The sequence below is a fragment of the Schistocerca nitens genome, chromosome 1 (genome assembly GCF_023898315.1).
Source record: "Schistocerca nitens isolate TAMUIC-IGC-003100 chromosome 1, iqSchNite1.1, whole genome shotgun sequence".
In the NCBI taxonomy this organism is placed as follows: domain Eukaryota; kingdom Metazoa; phylum Arthropoda; class Insecta; order Orthoptera; family Acrididae; genus Schistocerca; species Schistocerca nitens.
This window is the reverse complement of record NC_064614.1, coordinates 544,801,631-544,817,528: the sequence shown is the minus strand read 5'-3', so window position 1 is coordinate 544,817,528 and position 15,898 is coordinate 544,801,631. Positions and strand designations below refer to the sequence as shown.

The 15,898-nt window shown below is 44.6% G+C and overlaps 1 protein-coding gene across 1 annotated transcript in view; it reads right to left on the bottom strand.

The window, feature by feature from the left end:
* The window catches only part of LOC126259840 (follistatin-related protein 5-like), a 279,684-nt gene that overhangs the window by 15,909 nt on the left and 247,877 nt on the right, over positions 1-15,898 (bottom strand). The window contains exons 13-14 of the mRNA XM_049956931.1: positions 7,279-7,479; positions 319-465 (exon numbers count right to left, since the gene is read on the bottom strand). Coding sequence (XP_049812888.1) covers positions 319-465; positions 7,279-7,479 — 348 coding nt within the window. The remainder of the gene's footprint in view (positions 1-318; positions 466-7,278; positions 7,480-15,898) is intronic.

Here is a 15,898-nt window from a genome sequence, read left to right as displayed (position 1 = left end):
GCCCTTGTATCCCATAACGTGATAAAAACATTTGAGTAGTAACCTTCTACGGATATGGGTAGATTAATAATAATAATAATAAAACAAAGTTCGTCGAAAACTTCGACTGTCGTTCCCTCAGAAACGCTTATTCTGATTCTTCTTCCACTAAGCGAAGTTTCTGGGGAATCGGTTATGATAATTTCCCTGTTCTCCTTGTAAGTGTAAGGAAAACTTGTTTTAGTTCTTAGTTAAACGTGAAGTATATAACAAGAACACGCATTAATTTTCATTTAATTTGTTCGGATTATGTTCGTTGTGGCGGCGGTCGCTTGTTACCTGAGGACAGGTCCAGGAAGAGGACGTCCTCCTTGTCTGACGCACTCGCGTACAGGTCGTAGCCGTGCGTCGTGCGTGACGGGTAGAAGGCCACGTCACTGATGTTCAGCGTCGTCTTTACGTCGAACGAGAACCTCAGGTCACCGTCTGAAAACCACAATGCAAAGTGACGTCTCTGGAAGTGAGCGTGTAGTGAATGTTGGAAATACTACAGATAGGGGAAAATGTTGTTGTATCGTTAACACCGAATAAGACCAATAACAAAGGAGAAATAAAATTATCTTAATGAGAATGCCGGCTTTCAAAGCAAAATTTCACAGAGGAAATTTTAACTGGTCGTCGACCGAACAACTACGTTGCCTAGAAATATGACATGTGTCCTACAAGATATTCGTAGGTGAAGAGATGCATTACTGCACGAAATTACCTTTTATGGAGTCTGAACGGCACTCCTCTCCCGAGATGCGTCGGGTGGACCAAATGTGTCCTGACAGGCGAGTGCGGCGCCAAGTGCCGGTTTCGGCTGTGCATGGAACCCGATGTCTGAGCCACCACTCTCAGCTAGCAGCATTATTGCCAACTTGGGCTATGCAGTACTTCATACAGACCTGAACTGATTCACAAGACTTTGATTTGTCTTATGTTCCTCCTCTCGTTGATAACCACGTTCCAGAACCAGGCGCTAAGAAAATATACTTGTCTGTTCAAAGCCATCGTTGAAACTGTGTCCTTCCTCTATAGATTTGTTTTTCAAAACGAGGTGAACGCTTCTTCTGCCATCACGGACAGTACGAGATACACAACGTGTCTCTGCTACCACCAAATCGGCAGTCAGCAACAGTACACCCCGATAGGGATTTTAATCCGCACCGTCGCTTTTCCATGAACTGCTCCTCACTGGTTGACCTATTCGAGCACGCCTCAAGCCCATATTCAGCATATACGAGGACTATTCGGAAAGTAAGTTCATCGGTCGCGAAATGAAAATCACAGTGAAAATTTTATAGTGTTTTGCACATGTATGTACGGTAATGTCTTTAGTACTCCCGTCGATGGCGGAAAATCACTCTTCTCAATTCTGAGCTCGCAGTGAGCACGTAAAGATGCCTAGAAAGTACGGTCGCCCGCCAAGTATGAGGGCTTGGTGAGAGATTTCGCCTGATGTCGTACAACCCACATAACGTAACTGGCATGCGTTTCGTTCTTCATGACAGTTCTCGGCTGCACTCTGCAACACAGTGAAGATGCCGCGGCGGCCATTTTCGATGGGAAGTGTTTGATTACCCTCAACACGGCCCGTAACTGGCTCTTCCTGAGTTTCATCTTTGCTCTGATGAACCGCAGGCTATGAAGACAACACTCTGGCACAATCAATTAGTTTTAGACGAGCTTAGAGACTTGAGGGAAAGCTCTGGTGGCTGCCTTGTAAGACGGGGGTATTGGAAAGTTGGTACAGCGCTGCGACAAATGTGTAAATCGGAGCGGCGACTATGTAGAGAAGAAGTTGTAAGGGGTAGCTGACTGTTGCAAATAAAACATTTTAGATTTTCTCATTGTTTCCCATTTCGCGACCTATCTGAACTTACTTTCCGAACAGAACCTCGTATTTCAAGTTTTATTCTGTCTGGAAATTTCAGTGACAAGAAATAACGGACAATGGCTATGTCACACCCATTTTTCCAGGATATTACTGCAGCAAGGTACTCAGGAAATCGTCTAGACATACTGGTAGTTGAAAGATGTGGGACAGACAGCGCAGTGGCAGTAGCTGGATGAATCTCTAAGGACAGCGTGCATCTTCCAGGTCACCGATGTTTCTTACATTAGGCACAGTTGTAGCACATACTAGGAAGGTAAAAGCGCTGTTCCAGAACGATGCCCTCCTCGAATGTTTTCTATAAATTGGGTGCAAAGACTTACAAGCAGTCTAATATCGTACGAGAGCGTCAACATTTGAGCAGTGGCGTTACATCGGCAACGAAAGGCAGCAGACGAGACGTCTGCACATATTGCATTCGAAGCTCGTCAGTTTTTTTCTTATCTTTCGTCAAACACATGCCGCGCCACTACAAATCATATTGAAAAGAAACAATAGTTACAACAACAAACCTAATCACAGTGATACATTTGTCATAAGTATAGTCGAGGTGTAATAAGGGATTTTGGTGGAATGAACCTGTATTTATCGATAGACTCAAGCGCGTATTCACGGTATGGACCGAGGTATGCTGTTTCTCCAGCTACCTGCTGTGTTGCAGACCGTTTGAGTGCAATACTAGAAGTGGTGAAGTTGCTAGTCAAAGATTCGTAACTGCTCAGGACGCTCGTGCTGTACAGTTCACTGCAAACGTAAGTTGTTTACTACGATTGTGATTAATACTACTGCTGCTTTCTGAAGAACCATGAATCGTTGTAGTGATGCAGACCTTTGGTAGAAGTTAAAAAATGATAATGACAAGACTCGATCGCAGTACGAATAGACTTGCAGTCTGGGGTCTTACCCGGTTGCGCTAAAGCCCCTGCTCGACTTCCAGCGCCCTCGTGTGCTATTCAAATGATCTAAATGTGTACTACAATATTTGGGTGCTGCGATACAACTGAAGTAAAAAATATCTCTGATTTTAAAATGTCGTATCTCCAACCATTTGCAGTCTGTGCCCCATACTTCGCTTCTGCTTTCTGGGTGACTTCGAAACATAAACATTATTAAAAGGTTTGATCGTGCAGACAACAATATTTCGTTTGAGTGACCATAGTTTCAAATAAAACCAGACCAAAAATAAGAGCGCTTCTGACCTACGAAAACTCGTATTGATCGCTATGAGGATAAGAAGATCGAGTAAATTTTTGTTTCTTTTTCTCATTCTGTCGGTGAAAAATGAAACTGAAACGATAACATAGGTATACTTGCTCAAGTGAACGCGTTCTCGGTATCTCACGAACGAGAAAATTGCATATAACTCTTTACGTCCAAAATGGAAATGAGCGTTTGGAGACCTTGGCCGGGAGGCCCGTTACAGGGCAGGTCCGGCCGCCTTGGTGCAGGTCTTATTACATTCGACGCCACAATGGGCGACCAGCGAGCCGGATGGGGGTGAAATGATGATGAAGACAACACAACACCGAGTCCCTGACCGGAGAAAATCCCCCACCCTGCCGGGAATCGAAACCGGGCCCCTTAGGACGGCAGTTGGTCACGCTGACCATTCAACTGTCGGGGCGTACTCTACGTGAGAACAACCGTGTTACGTCGCAGCTGTGGGAGTAGCGAGGTATTGCAACGTGTGCTTCCCTTTAGGATGTCACATCCAGGTGTCTTCCAAACGTCTTGCAATCTCTGGCAGCGAAAATGAATACAGCTTTCACCAGTTTCTAGTCGCGATAAAAAATTAACGGCCGCCAGAATTTAAATTGATTTCTTATCTAATATCTGAGTGTCAGGCGTCGGCAATATTCTTACGTGTATGGGCTCCCTAATTTGTTTGCAAACTGTGAAAGGTACGAGGACATAAAAAACAAAGAAGTTAAGTAATATTAAAAACAGTGATATACAGTTAAATCAGAATTGAGCAAAATACGATTTTTTGCAGAGGGCGGAATTTACTGACCTAGCAGAGACCAACGGCACAAATAATGCGTATTGAACCATCGATTGGTACACAGAATTACGATACAACTCGACAGAGAATGTTGAAACATGAAAGATGCATCAAGGTGACAAAGAGGGAGATTTCATAAAATCATACAACAGGGCTTGCGATCCTAGGGAGACATTCGCGCTCACCATGCAGATGAAATTGCCTGTGTATTGGTACGATACTGTTGTGTTCTGTTCAAGGAAATTAACAGCTAAACTACTACTGATCGTACAATGAAGGCTTTCACGATCAGACCTTTCTTTTTTTTTTATTTGAGTCGTCAGTCTTTTGATTGGTTAGACGCGGTCCGCGACGAATTCATCTCTTGTGCCTCTTCATCCCAGAGTAGCGCTTGTAACCTACGTCCTCAATCATATGCTGGATGTATTCCGATCTCTGTCTTCCTCTACAGTCCTTGCCCTCTACAGCTCCCTCTAGTACCTTGGAAGTCATTCGCTCATGTCTTAGCAGATGTCCCATCTCTGCTGTTCCTTCTCCTTCTCAGTGTTTTTCGATTGTGCACAGAACCTCGTCATTACTTACCTTATCAATATACCTAACTTTCAACACTCTTCTGTAGCACTACATCTCAAATGCTTCGATTCTCTTCCGTTCCGCTATTCGCACAGACCATGTTCCTCTACCATACAATCCTCTGCTCCAAACGTACATTCTCAGGAACTTCTCCTTCAAATTTAACCTTATATTCGATACTAATAGACTTCTCTTGCCCAGGAATTCCCAATTTTCCAGTGCTAGTCTGCTTTTTAAAACCTCCTTGCTCCGTCCGTAATTGGTTATTTTGCTGCCTAGATAGTAGAATTCCTCAACTTCATCTACTTCGTGACCATCAACCCTGATGTTAAGTTTATCAATGTTTTCATTTCTGCTACCTCTCAGTACTTTCATCTTTCTTCGATTTGCTCTCAGTCCATATTTTGTACTCATTAGGCCGTTCATTCCATTCATCAGATCATGTAATTATTCTTCACTTTCACTCACGATAGCAATGTCATCAGCGAATCGTATCATTGTTATCTTTTCACCTTGAATTTTAATTCTACTCCTAAACCTTTCTTTTATTTCCATCATTGCTGCTTCCATGCACAGACTGAGCACTAGCGATGAAAGACTACATCCCTGTCTCACACCGTCTTTAATCCGAGTACTTCGTTCTTGGTCGTCCACTCTTGTTATTCCGTCTTGACTCTTGTACTTATTGTATATTACCCGTTTCTTCTTATAGCTTACCCCAATTTTTCTCAGAATTTTGAACATCTTGGAGCATTATACATCGTCGAACCCATTTTCCAGGTCGATAAATTCTATGAACGTCTCTTGATTTTTCTTTAGTCTTGCCTCCATTATCAATTGCAACGTCAGAATTGCCTCTGTGGTGCCTTTACCTTTCCTAAAGCCAAACTGATCGACATCTAACACATCCTCAATTTTTTTCCATTATGCTTCATAGTATTCTTGTCAGCAACTTGGATGCATGAGTTGTTAAGCTGATTGTGGGACAATTGTCACCCTTGTCAGGTTTTGCAGTCTTCGGGACTGTGTGGATGATATTTTTCCGAAAGTCAGATGGTATGTCGCCAACTCATACCTTCTGCACACCAATGTGAATAGTCGTTTTGTTGCCACTTCCCCCAGATGATTATAGAAATTATGATTGAGTGTTATGCAGCCCTTCATCCTTATTTGATTTTAAGTTCTTCAAAGATCTCCTACATTCTGATTCTAAGAGTGACATATTAGTTGCTGCTAAATCCGCACGGTCGTGATCCACGAACCTTTTCCGTTGATAACATTTCGTTCATAACTGTGCTAAACATCTTCAGAGATGCTCGTGGTTCGTGAGTCGGCAAGAGTCAGCGGAACCACGAGTCTCTGTGACGATGTCCAGTGCATCTCTGGACGAAACGTTAGTATCGGAAAAGTTTCATGGATCACGACCACACAAACCGGAAGATTCACCAACAGCTAAACTACTGCAACTGCATAGCGGCGAAAGCCTACAGAAAGAAGGGTTCACGAACGGTTACGAGGCTGCAGTCCCGGAACTCAAACTGAACGGACCGGATATAACGAAGGCCAGATATTTTATGGCTTTGTTGACACTCTACTCCGGTAGTCTTCCGACTTCAAAAAAACAGGTCTCTTGCGAACTACGTGCTAGTCGAGTTTTCTTGTACTGGCACTGTCCCAACCATCGGAAAGGTAGTTTTCGCTGCAGCACTACGTCTACCAAGATCAAGAAGATCCCTGTTTAAGCCTTGAGCAGTTTTTAATGGTTGTTATCACCTGGAGAAAATTATTAACTCAGTAAGTTGTCAACCGAAATCCGTTTCCGGTTGTCACAAATTACTATCACGAAGTACCTTTGTCTGGAAATTTTTGTTAGTGACCAGAATGAGATTTTCACTCTGCAGCGGAGTGTGCGCTGATATGAAACTTCCTGGCAGATTAAAACTGTGTGTCGGACCGAGACTCGAACTCGGGACCTTTGCCTTTCGCGGGCAAGTGCTCTACTAACTGAGCTACCCTAGCACGACGCCCGCCCCGTCCTCACAGCTTTACTTCTGCCAGTACCTTGTCTCCTACCTTCCAAATTTTTCCGAAGTTCTCCTGCGAACCACGCAGAACTAGCACTCCTGAAAGAAAGGATATTGCGGAGACATGGCTTAGCCACTGCCTGGGGGATGTTTCCAGAATGAGATTTTCACTCTGCAGCTGAGTGTGCGCTGATAACTTCCTGGCAGATTTAAAACTGCGTGCCGGACCGAGACTCGAACTCGGGACCTTTGCCTTTCACGGGCCAGTGCTCTACCAACTGAGCTAGCCTAGCACGAGTCACGCCCGGTCCTCACAGCTTTACTTCCGCCAGTACCTCGTATCCTACCTTCCAAACTTTAGAGAAGCTCTCCTTTGGAAGGTAGTGGCGGAATTAAAGCTGTGAGGACGGGGCGTGAGTCGTGCTAGGGTAGCTCAGTTGGTAGAGCACTTTCCTGCGAAAGGCAAAGGTCCCGAGTTCGAGTCTCGGTCCGGCATACAGTTTTAATCGGACAGGAAGTTTTCGTTAGTGACTTAAACTGTGACTGATTTTCCAAGTAGCTTCAACTAAAATTGATGGAGGAATTATGAGTACATCCATGAGTAGTTACTGTATTTGTCACATTATTGTTTGGTCCACATGTCGCGGTCCTTGGAAGATTCGTTGTGTTACACCTTGTCAGTCGATAAATACAGAGCATACGAAAAGCTAGCTGTGACAGGTCAGATGGACTTACGGCCAGACAGAGGGCAGGGGGCGGCTTACCCGCGACGCGCTGGACGACGAGCGTGACGCCGTCTCTGGCGCGGTGCAGCGTGACGAGGGTGCGGCTGTCTGGGCTGAGGTGCGGCCGGCCCAGCAGCGAGGGCCGCTGCGACACGACGGCGTCCGTCACGGCGTCCAGCACCAGCTGGCCCGCCGGCTGGCCCGTCGCCGGCTCCTCGCACTCCACCACCACCAGCCCGACTGCGGCATGTCATCACCCCAGCCGCTGTAGGATGCACACTACAGGGAGCTGCTTACCGTTCTACATCTCGTAACTGTACCACAGCTACCGGGAAGGAGATGGAGGTGAGTGATTCCTTTCGAGATGGACACTGATTGCCCATTGTCGTTCTGTCCATTATAATTATCCGGGTTGTTATGCCGTGGTCGGTTGATGAATTCTGTGTCAATTCCCAACGTTTCGTCTCCGTCTGCGGAGGACATCTTCAAGGGGGTCTGTAGCTCGATGGAATGCCCAACACACCCACTGGCATATTACTATAAACATAACTAGGTCTAGCCCGCATCTCGTGGTCGTGCGGTAGCGTTCTCGCGTCCCACGCCCGGGTTCCCGGGTTCGATTCCCGGCGGGGTCAGGGATTTTCTCTGCCTCGTGATGGCTGGGTGTTGTGTGCTGTCCTTAGGTTAGTTAGGTTTAAGTAGTTCTAAGTTCTAGGGGACTTATGACCACAGCAGTTGAGTCCCATAGTCCCCAGAGCCATTTGAACCATAACTAGGTCTAGATTGGGATTTAGCATCTATTCCAGAATGCCAGGTCTCGTAAGCGATGACATCTCGGTCAGCGAATGATTCCAATCCAGGTAGAGAGGCATTCTCACATCGGACAATAGCTAGAGTAAACCATCCACTTGCAGTACTCCCTGTGCCAGCATCAAGACTGAAATTAAATCGACATCCACGGAAAAAAGAGGTCCATTTAATATGACAGTTTGTGCAGTGCCATTAGTTCTCGAGGCTTATTATGTGTTTGTAGACTGGCATGAGGTGACGACGTTGACGATACACACGTCGACGAGGCATAGTGCTTCAATGCTCTTGCAGATAGAGCTCACAGCGGAATGGTTCCGCTGGCGTGCACTGTCCGCTTATATAGAGAGCGAACGACCTTGGTTACGTAACGCGGCTGATAAGGGACTTAGCCTCTGCAGGCACCAGCAGGCGAGCGTTATCCCGTACGCGCGATCTGGGTGTTCTAGGAGCGCGCGTCTGCTGGTGCGCCGGCCTGGCGCCGAGCCAAGCGGGTTGCGTAACCAGACGCTCCTAGGTCAGTTCGCTCTCTATACAGGGTGTTACAAAAAGGTACGGCTAAACTCTCAGGAAACATTCCTCACACACAAATAAAGAAAAGATGTTATGGGGACATGTGTCTGGAAACGCTTAATTTCCATGTTAGAGCTCATTTTAGTTTCGTCAGTGTGTACGGATGAGGCTTCTTTCCAACGTGATCAAATTGTAAATTTTCACACTCAAAATGTGTGGGCTGACGAGAATCCGCACGCAATTGTGCAATCACGTCTTCAACACAGATTTTCTGTGAACGTTTGGGCAGGCATCGTTCGTGATGTCTGGATTGGGCCCCATGTTCTTGCACCTACGCTCAATGGAGCACGTTATCACGATTTCATACGGGATACTCTACCTGTGCTGCTAGAACGTGAGCCTTTACAAGTACGACACAACATGTGGTTCATGCACGATGGAGCTCCTGCACATTCAGTCCAAGTGTTCGTACGCTTCTCGTCAACAGATTTGGTGACCGATGGACTGGTAGAGGCGGACCAATTCCGTGGCCTCCACGCTCTCCTCACCTCAACCCTCTTGACTTTCATTTATGGGGGCATTTGAAAGCTCTTGTCTACGCAACCCCGGTACCAAATGTAGAGACTCTTCGTGCTCGTATTGTGGACGGCTGTGAGACAATACGCCATTCTCCAGGGCTGCATCAGCGCATCAGGGATTCCATGCGACGGATGGTGCATGCATGTATGCTCGCTAACGGAGGACATTTTGAACATTTCCTGTAACAAAGTGTTTGAAGTCACGTTGGTACGTTCTGTTGCTGTGTGTTTCCATTCCATGATTAATGTGATTTGAAGTAATAAAATGAGCTCTAACATGGAAAGTAAGAGTTTCCGGACACATGTCCACATAACATATTTTCTTTCTTTGTGTGTGAGGAATGTTTCCTGAAAGTTTGGCCGTACCTTTTTGAAACACCCTGTATAAGCGGGCAGTGCACGCCAGCGGAACCATTCCGCTGTGAGCTCTATCTGCAACAGCATTGAAGAAGCACTATGCTTCGTCGACGTGTGTATCGTCAACGTCGCCATCGCATGCCAGTGTACAAACACATAATAAGCCTCGACAATAAACTTGGAACTAATGGCACTGCACATATGGCCTTTTACATTGTATACTCGCTCCTGTCGTAAAGTTCGTAATGACGAAAATATACATGTATGGATGAAAGGACTTCGTTTACTTGCTGAAAATGTAACTCTAACTGGTAATGTAACCCTGTACTATAATTATTAATAAAGTGTGATCTGTAGCGTCATCCATTTACCGTGGAGCGTACATCGCGAACCGGGGGCCCAAGGATGCAAAAGTTTGAAAAAATTCCAAAGCATAGCAGTGCTGACAGTCAGTAGCGAGCCAGTGGGTGTGTTGGATCTTCCATCGAGCTGCAGACTCCCTTGAAGATGTCCTCCTCAGACGGGGACGAAACGTTGGGAATTGACACGGAATTCATCAACCGACCACGGCGTAACAGCCCGGATAATTATAATCGACATGACATTTCCGGCAATGAAAGTCTACATTTTAGTATCATTGCCGTTCTGTCAATGGAAGCTACACTGCCTGACAAGGAAAAGTGGATCACCTAGAGGGGGAGGAGAAAACAGAAGGAATCCTCTCGGCCACAAGCTGATTTTATACGAGTGATCACGAGACTGAGTCACCTTAACAATTAACTTGGGGCTGTGAGCCCATTTATTGATATGAAGTTGCACCGGATCTGGTCTGTATGCTTACAGTGATTCGGTTGGAAAGCGGTTGCACCCTCTCGTGAGGCAAGCTGGCTCATAACTCTCTTCTAACTCGTTCTTGATCACCTAGTTACTGAGACTGGGGTAGAGTTGACGCCTGAGTTGGCCACAAAGACGTTTTCCGAGGGACAGTTCGTAATGCTATTGTAAATGTAATACTGCCATCAATCTGTATATTTCAAAATCTTTTTGTTCCGTAATAATTTCGCCGGCCGAAGTGGCCGTGCGGTTAAAGGCGCTGCAGTCTGGAGCCGCAAGACCGCTACGGTCGCAGGTTCGAATCCTGCCTCGGGCATGGATGTTTGTGATGTCCTTAGGTTAGTTAGGTTTAACTAGTTCTAAGTTCTAGGGGACTAATGACCTCAGCAGTTGAGTCCCATAGTGCTCAGAGCCATTTGAACCATTCGTAATAATTTCGAAAAGTTAAGCAAATACTATAACGAAAGTAAGCTTTTGTTAAGTGTAGTTCATCTGTTTAAAATAACCTCTTTGACGTAGGTGGAACAAATGTATTAAAACATATTTTGTAAATAATTATGTAATATTTCAAGTACAACTGTAATTAATTATGTCGATTTTCTATGTATATGCTGTCATGCAATTGTAGATGGTTCATGCTTAGGGTTTTTGTAAGCAGAAGTGTAAATTGAAAAGGTGTAGGGATCATAGGTAGAACGGAACTCCGTTCTGTGGTGGAATGGAAAAGGTGGTGGAACGCGCGAGTGAGAATTGGCGCACAAGTGGCTCAGACAGTGGGTAGCTGCCCTGCAAGTGGTGAACACGCGTTACGTTGGTCAAACACCAGAGGCCCCGAATTTACCTGCCAGACTGGGTTTTGGCCGCGGACGTGTTCTACATGATTGGAGCAGTACGGCAATAAAGTAATAGCTCGGAGATTTGCAATTTTATCGTCGTCACCAAGAGGAAGACAGAGCTATGTACATCAAGAGCCGTACCTGCGCAATGTTACTACGCAGCACCGCCTCACGCCACCTTCGACATCAGTAACAGGCAAAGTACTTTATTTAGAAGTGTATCACAGTATGAACCATCCATCTTCAATCAGTGGAATATAAGTGTTAAATGTACCTTTGTGTTTAACCGTAACTTTCCTATTTCATTTACCTCACTAGGGTCCTTACCTAAACGAATTTATTCCGAGTATCCTGATGTTTATTGAAGTTTGGATAATAGTTAATTACTGGCAATAGTACTGTTTTGGTAGTAAATTCTGAAAATCATTATTAAATACTAAAGTTTGCACGTATCAGTTTAAGGGCCACCGCTTTGCGTGACCATGAGGATAAGTTTTCAATAGCATTTCTGAAAGTAAAGTAACATAATTGTGTAACTGCCATAATCTTAAGAGTAATGGTTCGTGTTGCTTCTCCATGACAATGAAAGCCAGACAAATATTGGTGTTAGTAAAAGATTAACAAATAACAGTCCTAAAGAAATGAAATTTAGTCGTGTTAAATAATAGTTTTGGTCACATGAATGACAGCTATAAGTTTAATATTTTTTGTATCCTTGTTGAAACATATGTGTGTCTTCTTTAAATAATTACTGAAGTGTAGTGATAAATTCCATAAGTAACAGAAAGTGGGATTAATAGTACTTGCTGCCAAGTGACAGTAGTAAATGGAAATTAAGTGGTTATGTTTAAATTACGTAGTAAGTGAAAGTAGTTATTTATTCAATGTCGAAAATTGACTTCATGTTTTTGTGTAGACGCTGTGGCCGATTTGTGATGGCGACCGTTTTATTAAGAGAAACAATTTATTGTTATAACAAGCTTTGTCTGATAAAAGGTTTCCAAAAGTAATTATTCTCACTGCTTCTCCCACAAACTGTATGATTCTGAGAAAAATAGTTCGATACTTTACCATTAGGTTGAACACGGCTAAAATCTCTCTCCGAGAGTCGATGGTTTGGAGTGTTAGTGCTACGTAATTGTGTAGTGGTGTTCCTGCAGCTACTTACTACACAGTTCTGACATTCCGAATCGCTTATCTTCCGTCTTTACAGTGGTAGAACTTAAACGTTCTGATACCGTATTGAAGAGAACGCGAAAGTGCCGTTGCAAGTTGTAGGTGTGTTGCTGTCCACAGTACTCAACTTCACGAAGGCAGTTCATAGAAACACGCACAATCTGTGGAAGAGAACCGTGACACTTAAAAATGGCACCACGAAAAATTGGCATAATGAAGAGGCAGGATGCACGTGACATACCGTTTTGCCGTCAGCGGTGACCTGAAGCGAGAGAAGATTGCTCCCCACACCACGGTACCAAGAGTAACACCGTTGTGCTTGTCCATAAGATCTTGCCTGTTACTTATGTCGAAGGTGGCGTGAGGCGGTGCTGCGTAGTAACATTGCGCAGGTACGGCTCTTGATGTACATAGCTCTGTCTTCCTCTCCCCAGATCGGTGCCATACTCGGCGACAAAGGTCATCCGGGATACGGCAGAACAGCAATGCATCGCTGATCACCACACCACGCCGTTTATCAGCAACCCACACTTCACTATCGGCACAACTCCAAACGCAGCGGTTTCTATTGTGTTAATGGTAATTCCCTAGTCCTGCTTTTCCCAATTTCAGAGCAATCACGGAAGATGACATACAATGTTATACGGGGTCCATTACTTGGTCCCGGATGGCAAGCACAAATGTGAAGGCGGTAATCATGTCCTTGGTGCACAATAAAGGGATACTCCCTTGCGATTGTCAGACATGGTCGAACGCAACTTTATTTGCGAGTATGCCTGCTCTCATCCTCCTATGTAGTCCAACATTGGGCCATATTCACATCCAAATTCCATCCAAATTCCCCACAAATCTGGATAGTGTTCGTTTGAACCTTCTGGTGAAATGTATATTTACGATAATGGCCCTTTCTAGCGGTTAGGTGCTGAAAGCGGTTTCTACCACAAGCACGCGGTATCTCAACGTCGTCCGTAGTGGTCGCTACATCTGACGCTGCTCACGCCCTATATATACCCTACTACAGTGTGTCAATTGTTGGACTATACGACTAAAAAACGTAAATTTGATGCAAACTATGGCGTGAGCACACTTTATTCAACATGTGAGTCAGTACAGATATAAGGATTTAAGTTATGACATGTCCGATATGCCTGCCGTCATTGGCGATGATGTGGCGCAGAAGAATAGGGAAATTCTGCATGACCCTCTGAAGTGTTGGAACATCGATGCTCTCGATGACCTCCTAAATGGCGGTTTTCAGCTCTGAAATGGTTTTATGGCTATCTCTGTACACCTTATCTTTAATACAGCCCAACAAAAAGGAGTCGCATGTGTTCAGATTCCGAGAATATGGCGGCCAGTCAAGGCACATGCCAGTGGCCTCTGGATACGCTAGAGCCATGATGCGGTCCGCAAGGTGCTCCTCCAGGACATCAAGCACTCTCCTGCTTCGATTGGGTCGACCTCCGTGTTCATGAACCAGGTATTGTCGAAATCAGGGTCACTTTGGATAATTGGGACGAAACCTTCATGTATCGTTCAGTAATTACTGTGCGATCAAGAAAGATCGCACAGATTATTTTGTGACTGGACATTGCACACCACACAGTCATCCATTGAGGGTGAAGAGACCTTTCCATCGCGAAATGCCGGTTCTCGGTCCCCCAAATGCGCCAATTCAGCTTATTGACGAACCCATCCATATGAAAGTTCATCGCTAAACCGAACATGCAAGCGCATACTAACTCCAGTCAAGCTCAGCGGTCAAGGGTACAGTTCGAACATCCTAACGATTTTATTTCATATAGTTAAATAATAGCCACCCTCTACACACGAGTAACATTAACGCACTCTGTTGGCTTTTATACTTATCACAGACCATTACACCTCTGATAATTTACATATCCGTCGATGGTGGCACTTGAACGAAGTGGCAATGACAGGCGACCGTCTTCCCTGGGGCCTCCATCTTTTGTCAGGGAGTGTATTCCGACTTGAGCGCACAAGCGTTTAGTAGTGAAGTATGAGTTGAGAAAGCCAGTATACCAAGTCGGATGTGGAGGTAGGCAAAATTTGCACTAGAAAATAATTATATTGAATACTGCTGAGGATTAAAACAGAAATAAATGACTATAACATGTAACAAGTTAAAGTGTGATGAGCGGAAGAACATTAATTAAGGAAGTCAGAGGAAAAGTAAGGAACAATAAACCGTTAACGAAATTATGTTCAGGTTATAGTGGCTAAAATGTCGATGTGTGACAATCGCGTGTACGTATGAGAAACAGTGATAACCATGGAAAAACATCCAAATAAAATACTAACTAGAGTGAAATAACATTGGAAAGTAGTGACGCGTGAGTGTGAACTGAAGCTTACTGTGGCTGTAACTTTTGTCTACTAAACAGTGACTATTATTAAAAGTTGTCGTATTTAATCTCTTTGTTTAAACCAGGTACATAAAATTATGTTTTAAGGTGAACAGGTCATCAAACGGCATTAGAAGACTGAAACAGACGCATGCCATTAACTCCTGGCACGCTATCGCAGCTGTTACCTTTACTTTTATTACTCTATATTCGTGAACCGCTTTAACTGAATTTCCGACCGTTAATAACTATTAATAACCGTCGACACTTCACGAAGAGGGATGGGAACTCACAGTATACCACTATACACAACAAGCCACTTAATGGATTATACCTGAGGCTACTTCTGGTACCACTACATTTTGCCCCTACCCTGTTCCGTTTACGCTTACAAAATGCGAATAACAACTGTCGATAAACCTCCTTATAAGGCATATGGTCTCTCATTTTCTCGTGGTTGTCATTTCTCAATACTACGCGGAAGGAAGTGATATGTTTTACAACTCTTCCAGGAACCTGCGCTCTCCGAAAAACTCTAGAATTTAACTTCTCGTCGACAACGAGGTGATTAGAGACGAAGAGCAAGGTACGATTACGAAAGTATGGGGAAGGAAGTTGGCAGTGTCTTTCAAAGGAACCATTGCGACATTTGACTGGAGAGATTTAGGGAAATCACGAAAAACCTAAATCAGAATAGCCGGACGGGGATTTGATCCGTCGTCCTCCCGAACGCAACCACAGTGCGCTGACCTCTGCGCGACAGTGTGCCGTCATACTGTCGGAGTTTCAACAATAAATTGTGATGGACACTCCTCTAGCGTAGCGTCTTCCTTTGTAGTTGGAACCTCTGGCGCCTATCAAACGGTCGGGGGACGAAACTCCCTGCTCTTCGTTGGTAGGGCGACGAAACTCCCTGCTCATCGTTGGCTCTTTGAGTTTCCTGTTAACGCAACCTGGTTTAGGTTCGTGAATGACAAGCAGTACCCACGAATCAGTCCAACAAGTGTTCTTTAAGTCACTTCTTTTGCAGATGGACTACATGGTCTGAATATTTACCCTGTAAATCTCGGTCTTGCATCTCCTTTTCCCACAAGTAATTTTATAAAGTTATTCGACTTGAAGATTATTTCTGTTTTACGACTGCTACTGTTTCCAGTAACTTATAGCCTATAATTTAATATAACAGCAACGG